The 11,811-nt window shown below is 45.3% G+C and overlaps 1 protein-coding gene across 5 annotated transcripts in view; it reads left to right on the top strand.

Moving 5' to 3' along the window:
- The window catches only part of Vti1a (vesicle transport through interaction with t-SNAREs 1A), a 304,407-nt gene extending 292,801 nt beyond the window's left edge, over window positions 1–11,606 (top strand). For 3 of the 5 annotated variants that reach the window (XM_055591700.1, XM_055591699.1, XM_055591701.1), the window contains one exon: window positions 10,161–11,606. In XM_055591700.1, coding sequence (XP_055447675.1) covers window positions 10,161–10,254 — 94 coding nt within the window. In that variant the 3' untranslated portion in view covers window positions 10,255–11,606. The remainder of the gene's footprint in view (window positions 1–10,160) is intronic. The other 2 variants (XM_055591702.1, XM_055591703.1) reach the window with 1 other exon arrangement.
- The last annotated feature ends 205 nt before the right edge of the window (window positions 11,607–11,811 follow it).

The raw sequence follows: 11,811 nt of genomic DNA on the forward strand, positions 1-11,811 counted from the left end.
CTTTTGTTTTTGGAAGATCATATGGAATTCAAATTCACATATTCCTAAGGTTTTATTATAACACAGTCCATTTTCACCTATGTCACGACTGCTCTATGCAAGAGCAAAGTTGAGTAATAGCAACAGAGTCTCTGTTAATCCACATGGCTGACAGCATCTTCCTAACCCCTCAGTTTACATGTGGAACTTCCAACCTCCAGTCCCTCAAGAGTGGCCTTTCTGGACCTTTCTTGTGGCGTTTGCTAAGATGAGGCGCACAAGAATAGGATGCTCCCCTTGCCCATGTAACTGGTGTCCTTGTAAAAAATAAAAAATTGACTAGGTTTTGCACTCACAAGGAACACCACATGAGGAGGTGTGTGGGGAGCTGAGGATGTAGCCACAAATATTCCTAGCAGACCAGCAGAAGAGAAGAAAGCAGCTTGGAAAAGTCTCACTGGCAACCCTCGGGAGCCAACAATGCAGCACCTTGACTCTGGGTTTCTAACCTCCAGAACTGCAAAATAAGGAATTCTGTCGCTTAATCCTGCTGGTCTGAGGAGTTTCACCTCATGGTAGCTCCATCAAGTTACCAGACTTACCATCTGGCCCTGAACAGAGCAAAGCTGCAGGTCCCTGCGTAGCTAAGACAAATTTAGGAATGGGGTCTGAGCTGAGTTGTGCCAAGGCTCAGATCCTAGCTCCTGGTTCTTGAGTCCCTTGCTAGAGAGCTTGCTTGTGTCTCCAGCTAGCAAAACTCATTCCTCTTGTGTTCCAGAGGAGCCCTGTGGAGATACTATGTCACAGATTATGTCAAAATCAAAGTCAGCAAATACGAACTACTAACTGCTGCTGATGGCTTGAAAGGTTGGCCCAGCTTAACTATATCAGGCATCCTGGGCTAGTAGTGTATGGGATGAGGTGGGTTCTAGAATGTGCCCCCACAGCCCCCACCTCTCTGTGGCTTTGGGAAGCTGCACACTGTGTTCATGAGGAAAAATCCTCACTCAGAATGCACGGCTCCCAGACTCCCTTGACAACACTGGCTGCACGTAAAGCTTCTAAGGAATGAGCTCAGGACTGCCTTGTCCTTTACAGAAAACTTGAGATAAATCCATTGTATGGTGCAGGAAGCAGTGGTGAAGGGCATGGCACCATGGCAAACCATCACACTTCCCCAAACAAGTTCACGGGTCCACACAATGGCCCGAGAATTCAGTGTGTTTGCTGTCCAGGGCTGTCAAAGCAAAGGGAGCCCAGCTAGGGGAAAGGGACCCAAAGGCAATCTACAGAGTCAGAGACAGCCCTGCTCCAGTGTTTAGGAGACACAGATGAAGACCAGGCTGCACGTCTTGTGTAGGGGACATAGGTCCATCCCATGCATGCTCTCTGGTTGCTGGTTCAGTCTCTCTGCAAGCCTCTGAGCCCAGGTTAGTTGATTCGGTAGGTTTTTCTTGTGGTGTCCTTGACCCCTCTGGCTCCTTTAATCCTTTCTCCCCTCTTCCATAGGATTCCCTGAGCTCCACCCAATGTTTGCCTGTGGGTCTCTGCATCTGTTTGCAACAGATGCTCGGTGGAGCCTTTCAGAGGACAGTGTGCTAGGCTCCTGTGTGCTAGGGTGTCTGTAATAGTGTCAGGGGTGGGCTCTTTCTCATGGCATGGGTCTCAAGGTGGGCCGGTCATTGGTTGGCCCTTCCTTGAACTTCTGTTCCATCTTTTCCCCTGCATATCTTGTAGGCAGGACAGATTTTGGGTTGAAGATCCTGTGGGTGGGTTGCTGCCCCCATCCCTCCATTGGAAGTTTTGCCTGGTTATAGGAGGTGGCTATTACAGGTTCCATATTCCCTGTTGCTAGGAGTCTTAGCTAGGATCACCTAGCTAGATATTTCCCTTGTTCTAGGTTTCTGACTGGTTCCAGAGCTGCCCTCCCTACACACACACACACACACACACACAAACACACACACACACACACAAACACACACACACGCACACCTCAATACCAATTTCAGTTCTCTTCACCAATTCTCTCTCCCTCAGTTGCCCCCCGCACTTGATCCCTCCTGCTCACCTCCCCACCCCCTCTCCCAGCTATCTACCTCCAATATCTATTTTGTTTCCCCTTCTGAGTGAGAGTCAAGCATCTTCCCTTGGGCCCTTAGCTTCTTTGGATCTCTGAATTGTAGTATGGTCATCCTGCAGTTTATGGTGAATATCCACTTAACTGAACATATACGATGCGTGTCTTTCTGGGTCTGTGTTACTTCGGTCAGGATGATATTTTCTAGTTCCATCCATTTGCCTGCAGATTTTATAATGTCTTTGTTTCCGTTGTGTTTATCCGTGTTCTTTATTCATTCTTCAGTTGAGGGACATCTGGGAGACTTTTAATGACTGCTTCTATTTCCTTAGGGGTTATAGGTCTATTTAAATTGTTTACATGATCTTGATTTAATGTTGGTAAGTGGTATCAAGAAAATTGTCCATTTTGTTTAGATTTTTCCAGTTTTGTGGAGTACAAGCTTTTGAAGACCTGATGGTTCTTTGGATTTCCTCACTGTCAATGTTATGTCCCTCTTTTTATTTCTAATTTTGTTAATTTGGATATTGTCTCTCTGCCTTTTAGTTAGTTTGGCTAAGAGTTTGTCTATCATGTTGATTTTCTCAAAGAACCAGATCTTGGTTTTGTTGATTCTTTGTATTATTCTCTTTGTTTCTAATTTATTGATTTCATCCCTGAGTTTGATTATTTCCTGTCATCTACTCTCTTGAGTGTGTTTACTTCTTTTTGTTCTAGAGCTTTAGGTATGCTGTTAAGTTGCTAGTATGAGATCTCTCCAATTTCTTTATGAAAGCACTTAGTGCTATGAACTTTCCTTTTAGCATTGCTTTCATTATGTCCCGTAAGTTTGGGCATGTTATGCCTTCTTTTTCATTGAATTCTAGAAAGTTTTTAATTTCTTTCTTTATTTCTTCCCTGACCCAGTGGTCATTGAATAGAGAGTTGTTCAGTTTCCATGAGTTTGTAGGCTTTTGGTTGTCTCTGTTGTTGCTTTAGTTCATGGTAGTCTCATAAGATACAGGAGGTTATTTCAATTTTTTTTTTTTTTTTATCTATTGAGGCTTTGTTTGTGACTGAGTATATGGTCAGTTTTGGAGAAGTTTCGTGAGGTGCTGAGAAAAGTATATTCTTTTGTGTTTTGGTACAGTGTTCTATAGGTATCTGTTAGGTCTATTTTATTCATAACATCTGTTAGTTTCTTATTTCTCTGTTTAGTTTCTGTCTCAGTGACCTGTCCATTGGTGAAATAGCAGTACTGAAGTCTCCCACTCTAAATGTATGGGGTTCAATGTGTGATTTAAGCTTTAGTAATGTTTCTTTTATAAATGTGGGTGCCCCCGCACTTGGGGCATAGATGTTTAGAACTGAGATGTCATCTTGGTGGATTTTTTCCTTTAATGAATATGAAGTGTCCTTCCCTCTCTCTTTCAATCAATTTTGGTTGAAAGTCTATTTTATCAGATTTTAGAATGGCTACTCCAGCTAGTTGCTTGGGTCCATTTGCTTGGAGAACCTTTTTTTAGCACTTTACTCTGCGCTGATGTTTATCTTTGTTGCTGAAGTGTGCAGCACAAGGATGGACCCTGTTCTCATATCCATTCTGTTAGCCTGTGTCTTTTTTATTGGGAAATTGAGTCTATGGATGTTGAGATTAATGACCAATGATTGTAAATTCCTGTTATTTTGATGGTGGTGATGGGGTGTGTGTGTGTGTGTGTGTGTGTGTGTGTGTGTGTGTGTGTGTCCCTTCTTTTGGTTTTGCTGGCATAGACTTATTTATTTCCTCTGTTTTCTTGGATGTAGTTAACCTTCTCAGTTTGGAGTTTTTCTTCTAATATTTTCTGTAGGGCTACATTTGTTTAGATAATTTGGTGTTGTTGTAGAATATCTTGTTTTCTCTATCTATGGAGATTAAAAGTTTTGCTGAATATAGCAATCTGGGCTGACATCTATAGTCTCTTTAAGTCTACAAGACCTCTGCCTAGGCCCTGCCTAGGCCCTAGGATTTTAGAGTCTCTGTTGAGAAGTTGGGTGTGATTCTGGTAGGTCTGCCTTTGTATGTTACTTAGCCTTTTTCTCTTGTAGCTTTTAATACTCTTTTCTTGTCCTGAACATTTATTATATTTTTTGATTATTATATTGTAGGAGAATTTTCTTTTCTGGTCCAATCTATTTGGTGTTGTAAGCTTCTTGTATGCTTTTAGGCATCTCTTTGAGGAAATTTTCTTCTATGATAATTTCTGTTAAGAATATTTTCCAGGCCTTGGAGCTGAGAGTCTTCTCTTTCTTCTATTTCTGTTATTCTCAGGTTTGGTCTTTTCATAGTGTCCCAGATTTCTTGGATGTTTTGTGTCAGGAACTTTTTAGATTTAATATTTTCTTTGACAGATGTATCAATTACATTCTTCAATTATATTTTACATGCCAGAGATTCTCTCGATTCCATCTCTTGTTTTCTGTGGGGATGCTTTTGTCTGTAGTTCCTGTTTTCTTCTTTAGGTTTTCCATTTCCAGGATTTCCTCAGTTTGTGTTTTCTTTATTGATTCTTGAACCATTTTGTTGATTATCTTCATTGTTTGATTCTATTTTCCCATACTTCTTTAAAGAACTTATTCATTTCCTCTTTAAAGGCTTCTATTATCTTTGTAAGATTGGATTTAAGGTTGTCTTCTCATGCTTTAGTTGTGTTAGGATATCCAGAGCTTGCTGTACTAGGGTAGCTGGGCTCTGGTGGTGCCATATTGCCCTGTCTCTTGTTGATTGTATTCTTACACCGGCTTTTAGCCATCTGCTTGTCCCTGGTATTGTCTGGGTGTTCATGTTGCCAACAGGACTCCCTGAGGAGGCAGACAGAGCCCTGGGCCTGACAGTGGAGCTCAGGGAACAGCACACTGCTCACCTCACCTCTGCTGCTGTGCCCCACGTGGACCTGAACATTCTTGGGCCCCATAGGCCTCCTCAGGAAAGCAGACAGAGCCATAGGCCTAAAGATGGAGCTTCACGGACAGCGTGCAGCTCACTGCTGCTGGCCGTGCCCCAGGGAGACCCAGCAGGCAGGGGATTGGCAGGAAGAGGTCTAATGTGGATGTTTCTGGGGTTGGGAAGGCCTCCTCAGGAAGGCAGATTCACATGAAGGTCTTTCTTCCAAATGAGGTCACCTTATGAGCTTTCAGGTAGACTGGCTTTGTGGGATGGGGGGACACTGTCCAAGGTAAAAATTTCCAACTAAAGTAGCTCATATCAAAAGGCTTTGTCTATAACTGGTAAGGTTAAATGAGACCCTTCAGCTATCAGGCTCAGACAGATCCAGGGATTGACATGATGTCTTCGGGATTTCATCTCTATTTCTTAGTTCCTTGACCCTGTGCTCCACTGGCAGGAAACATGCTTCTCTCTAGCAATATGGTTAGAATCATCTTCAGTGCCTCAAGGCTACCATTGTCCCTACAATCAGACCCAGTAGAAAGAGGACTATACTTCTCTCTTGGTTCTCTAGGAAATCTCCAGCAGACTCTGTGGTTTGGGTATCAGGCTGGTTTTTTAACACAGGTTTGTGCAAGAAATAGAGTTATAATTGGTAAGACTTGTCTTGAGAGTTACAATGGGTAGGACTTGGTTCCACCAATGAAACCAAGATGAAGCCCACTGCACGGCAGGTTGGAGGGACAGTGCTGGGTATGCCAGCCCTCATGCACTCCAGGTGGAGGTACAAGTGAGGGCACTGCAGGCATTCTTACTGGACAGTGGCCAGTAGCTAAGCACACACTGTGTTTGTGTACAGGGGTCACAGTGTACATCCCAGGTGGCTTCAGCCCTCAGTCTATTAGACTCACATGATCCCCCTGCCTCAGCTTTGAAAGCTGCTGGAACTTGGTGCTTGCACCACCACACCCTGCACAAGCTTTTGTTATTATTATTTTTTAACAGCTCTGCTAGGCTCTATGTCAGAGGGATACAAAAGATAAAAGAGATTTAGGCTGTGGAAGGGCCACTTTTTACCAGAGAAAACTTCACAGAAACAGAAAATCAGATACCTGTGTGGTTAGCATAGTGGGAAGCAAAGCACAGGGAAATCCAGGCTTGAGGTGGCACAGTCCGGAAGCCTTATTAGAGGGCGCCATAGATCAAAGACCCGGTGTGGAAGCACAGTGACTCAGCCTAAAATGTTTTCTGGTTACAAATAATAGAAGACCCAAATCAAACAGTCCTGAAAAATGAAGTTAATTTATTTTCTTCTATTAATCAAACTTCAAAGGAAGGGTGGCTTGCTATAGAAGTTTATCATGCCTTCAGGGTGGGGTCCACAGGCTAGCTTGTTTCTTAGGTTGACTTCCTCGTGAAAATAAAATGGCTGCCACAGATGCAGACCTAACATCTGCATTACATGCTGTTCCGGTGACCCAGCCTTCACAGCAATAGTGGGGCTTCCTTCCCTCTGCTAGGCTGGCTCACGTCACCATAGCCAGGGAGATGGAGTGGTACACTGGCCATCGTGGCTTAGGTCACACCTCTGCCTTTGGAGCCAAGGGTGGCATGGGGTGATTGTCAGGATGCAGAGTGGCCTGGGCAGCTTGCCAAGACCTCCTGGCCAGCTCTGCTCATGAGCACTCACACAGCAGCCTCGGCTGAAGAAGCTCCTGGGTTTTCAGTGAGAAGACTTACAACCAGTTGGATGCAGAAGGAACCCAGCTTTTGGCAGAGGATGGAATACCAAAAGTCAGCTGCTTCCTCACGGAAGCAACGGCTTGCCGTGTTAATGCACCATGCCAAGGACCAGGGCAAGGCAAGAGTGTGGGGTGTAGAGGAGAAACTGGACACCTCGGAAAGTGCCGTGAAGAGTGCCTGCTGCACGCAGTCCCGTGCCCCTCAGGCAGGAGGACGTCAGGTAGCTGCCTGCCTCCTTCCCTTGAACCAGCCTTCCCTGCTTCTGCATGCCACACACAAGAGCTGCTTCCAGAAGGGGAGGAGACGGGCAATGGAAGACTAACTGCTCCCTGGGTTCCACATAGGATCAGTTTTTTCAATAATACTGTGTGAGTTTAACCTCAAAGTAAATGGTTAATTCATCTTATATCAACAGCACTGTGATTCATAATGTAAACTTGGAGAATTTTTGATGTTTCAGGCCCACATTCCTTTTAATTTGCCTCTGCATTCTTTTAAAGCCACAGTGTGCTCACTTGACAGAATGCAGCATGCAAATGCGCGGGTTCCTGCCTGGAGGCAGTTTAGCCTGGCTGGTTCAGTGGATGTCTTCTTTCAAGTGTGTACTCTTTCTTAAATTATTTACTGGGTAAACACACTTTGCATTTTCAAAAGGGACATTAAGACTGCTTGCTGCTGCCCTGCTGAAACATCAAGACCCCTTCCCCAGAGTTCAGAGCAAGTTACTTGGGGCTGCCCCTAAAGTTCTTTTCTGGCTTGCTTAGCAGAGTTCCTTGACCTGACTGGCTTTTCTGATTCCTCCCAACTCTTCAACTCTGCATTCATTTCTGTTGCCCAGAGCAATTGGGATTGGCCAGCAGCAATGGCCAGTGACTGTTCCCCAGGCTTCCTCACAGCTTGGGTCTGCAACTACCAGCCATTACATCCCCTTTCCCTGCTGGCTCCATCCTTTACACTCAGGTGGGTCATTTTCTGTGCCCAGAAAGATATTTGCTGAAGTCCTTCATAGTCCAAAGCTGGGTTGATGACCTGGCCAGTTGGGCTTACGCATAGCACCCTGTGTTCCACCTCTTTCTGTTCTTCTGCTCCCTTCTTCTAATTGTCTGGCAGCCCTTTCTGTAGGAGCCCCGATGTCTTCCACTGGCACACACTCAGGAGTCCTTCCTCTAGCTTCTGAGAGAAGAGCCAGGGCCGCTCGGAGAAGGCACTGTAGTGTGTAGCTTCACCTTTAGGGGCTCATTTCAACTTTCACTTTCATCCTTTTCTACCCTGATATTTTCCTGCAAATTGAATTAGCCCAGATTTCTCCTATGTTCCCCCTAGAATGGGACAATTGTAGTTCCCAGGAGCAACACTCTGTCATTACATTCCTTGGAGATTTAGTTCTCTGTCCTGCTCCCAAGTGCCCACCATTGCATGATGTCCCAGCTTTAAAGATGAATGCTACATGTTCCCTGAAAGATGGCTGCATCTAAGCAGCAGAGGGGTCGTCACGGGGACACAAGTTGGCATGGGTGCACGGGGAGGGGAAAGCTAAGAAGAGCAAGGATTTGGAGACTCGTGTGTGCTTATTACCATGTTCCAGATTAAACTAGTAACACCCATACCTAACCTTCCTGCATGTCTGTCTTGGATGCCTGGGGCCCTTGTCTCACAAGTGAAACAGTTGCCATTCATGCTGTATAAGAGCCACACTACCACAGGTTGAAGTTTTCTTGCTTTGAATCTATCTTACTGCTGAGACTCAGTTTTGCTGATTTCCTTTGTGAATCTGACATGGGTAACTGGTAAATAGAGATTTCAATGATGACTTCCAAAAACGGGACCATTCTGAAGACTGGCCTCCCTTCCAGAGAAAAGGAGAAAACCCAGCTTGAAAGGTAAAGGAGCCTAAGTAGGTCCCAGTCAGCATTCCTAATTAGCTTCCCTTTAATAAACTGAAATCCTGTTCTTATTTACTTATTGAGTGGGACAGAGAATCCTTCCTGCCTCCTGGGTAAATATGGCCTGTTAAGTCTGAGTTAGCTGTCATCACAGAAGAATTAATGTCAGGCACAGGCTTTCTAGTGGGACAAGAAGAAATAGACAGGACAGATCCTCACCAAGCCTCATGTGATAAATGAGGATGGAGCGCACCATTCATCTCCTATGAGAAAAACGGACATGAGCACTAAAGCAGTTTTGCGGAAGACGTGTTAGCAAATGGCGATCATTTTGTAACCTGTCAGGAAGAGAGGGAGCCCATCCTGTTAGGGGCCATGGGGGATCGGGCCGCTCTAATGGGATAGAATCCATCTACCCATGACGAAGGAAGGGTGGGTGGGTGGGAAGGATGCCACGAAAGCCACAACCTGACGTCATCCTCCATCTGGCTGCAGGGACCCTCTGAGGGTCCTCTGAAATGCAAAGAACCACTCCCTGCTCAAGTAGAGGCCTGACTCAGCCCCACATCCTCCTCCCTGTGGAAGACCCTGTCCAAGGTCCCTTGTGCACAGGAGGACACAGAACTCTGCATGTGCCTCTGGAATGGAGTTGCTGCAGGCTTGAAGCTGGTGGGCAGCCGGCTAGACAGCCAGCCTCTCTGCGTTTCTATTTCCGTGCGCTCAGTGAGAGCAGCGAGCGTGGGCGAGGCAGTTTGACCCAGGTTCCCTTTGAAAGACTCAACAAAGCATTGTGGTGTGCGACCTCTTTTCTCCGAATGAGGTAACAAATTATGAAATCACTTCAGCGGAAGCACGCTGCAGGCATCCAGAGAGGGTGTCTCCTGAGCTTGCCTTTCTGAGGCCAGCATCTGCAGGGACCAGCAGCCCCTACAGGGCCCACCCAGAGCAGCTTGCCAGGCACTTTGAGGACATTCAGTTTGCTCTCACTTCCATCTTTTTTGCACCAGGGAGCATACGTAACATTTCCTCCTGGCTTGACGAAGCCATGAGCCATACTGACAGGTGACGGCTTCACAACCCAGGCTGCAAGTTTGACACTTGCTTCTTAATCCCATCCTCTCCCTGCTAAGTCTCTCTCTTTCCCTGGGGTACTTTTGTTCAGGTAATACCTCACTGACACAGACTTTCTTGGAACCTTTTCCTTTCATAGGAACACTGAAAAAAAAAAAAAAAGTGAGGTTTGCCTCACATCGAAATTAGAAAGATGCTCACATGGGTCTTGATCATTTAGAGAACCTACATGGTACCCGGATCCTGGGGAGCCCTGATTCCCGTAGCTTTCTGGTTAGCATTCTCTGACTGCAAGCACTGCAGAGTTGTTCATAAAAAAATAAAAAAAATAAAAGCTGTGTGTATCTGTGTCTCTGTGAGTGTGTGTGTGTCTGTGTCTGTATGCACACATACATAATCTGCCTGTCGGACTGTGGTTTCTTTAGACACATTGGCTTGGGCAGTGTGTGTCAGAATTCTGATCATTTTTCCATGTGCATTTCTATTCTGTCTCCCACAGAATCATCCAAAACCGCATCCTGCTCGTTATCCTGGGGATCATCGTGGTCATCACCATCCTGACGGCCATCACGTTTTTTGTCAAAGGACACTGATGCATCTGCTCTCCCGTGATAAACAGTGATCTTGGCTTTGTCCTGAGTAATTAAGACAAAATGGTCACATGAATCATTCTTTGCATTGACAGGTCCCAGGTGGCCCTCTGTCTCTTCCTTACCACTGTTCAGCTAGAGTGCAGAGAGTGTACAGACATCTCTGATTCCTGTCTGCATGTGAGTTGGTTTCCTTTCTGAGGTTAGTCTTTGTCCAGATTTGTTGTTTTCTAAAGGTAAAGGTGAATGCTTACTTGCCTTTAGGTAACGTCATCTGCTGTCCAAAATAGCTTTGATAACATTCTTCCTTGTCTTGTGGGCATGCCTGGGGCCACAGTCTGAGAGAGGGCATAGCAAATCGGTCATGGGAGCTTCTGTGTATCACGCCCCTCTCTTTACCAAATAGTCTTTCTGTGATGTCCATGGATAAGATGCCAGCAAAGTCAGAGGCCAGAGCCAGTGTGCAGCTCCAGCAGGCCAGCCCCACCCTTCCCAGCCTAGAGAATGCTGCCATCCTGCCTATGCAACTTTAGGCACAGGAGTGGATTCACTGTCCCTATACGGGGAGCAGGCTTAGCATTCTCCCTGGTTTTTTTATTTCATATATATGTATGTGTGTGTATATTTTGCCCAGGAATTTTTTTTGTTGAAGCTGCTCAATGTCCACTTGTCCCAGCTTTGGTTACTGGCTACAAGAAATATTTCCTCAACTTCCCCAAATGCCGTGCACCCTGGAATTTGCTGGTAGCATGAGAACTGGCACAGTATTTAATTGTGACCTCATCTTCCCTGACCTGTGTAAGCACTTCTGTATCTTCTCCATTTTAGTATGAGCTCAGTCAGCAGCAGCCCTCATATATGCAAAGGGTCTGGGGCTCCCTCCATATCCTGCCTGTGGAAAAGCAGCATGAGCACTTTAGAGGATAGCAGGACTGCTCTGCTGCTGTGAAGTGTGCAATGTGGTGATAAAAACGGGAGAGTCCTATAGGTCAGTCCACTAGGGGGAAAACAAAACGAAACAAAAGATGGCGGGAAGTGCCCACTAACCCCCTTTCTGAGAATGAGAGATTGCAGCGTGCTACAAAAGAGCCACGCGCGTTTTTACTAAAACTATTAGCACTGCCTCGGCTCTCCATGCATTCAAACTCTGTCACACCTTGTGATTTTCTTCCCTTTCCTTCTGTCTGAGGTGACTAGGAATTATGTTCAAAATGAGTTCATTTGTGATCGGGCTTAAAAGTTTCCCAAGCTGAGGTCATTTCCTCTCTAGTCATGTTACAAATGTGTTTTTCTTAAGACTTCATAGTCACTTATATGTCTGTACTATCTTTCTAAATATAATTGGAAGCATTGAATTCTTGAAAAGCAAATCTGTTCTCTTCATAAAAAATGCTGAGCACCTGTGCTCATGGAGTAAGAGCATGCTGCATTTGATTCCCCACCACACACACACACACACACACACACACACACACACACACACACACACTCACACTCATTCAGAAGAGAACCATTATAAAGTAGAGAAGAAATTGCAAATTCCACCAGAAGAATTGTGCC

The sequence above is a fragment of the Psammomys obesus genome, unplaced genomic scaffold (assembly GCF_907164565.1).
Source record: "Psammomys obesus unplaced genomic scaffold, mPsaObe1.curated_primary_1811, whole genome shotgun sequence".
NCBI lineage: Eukaryota > Metazoa > Chordata > Mammalia > Rodentia > Muridae > Psammomys > Psammomys obesus.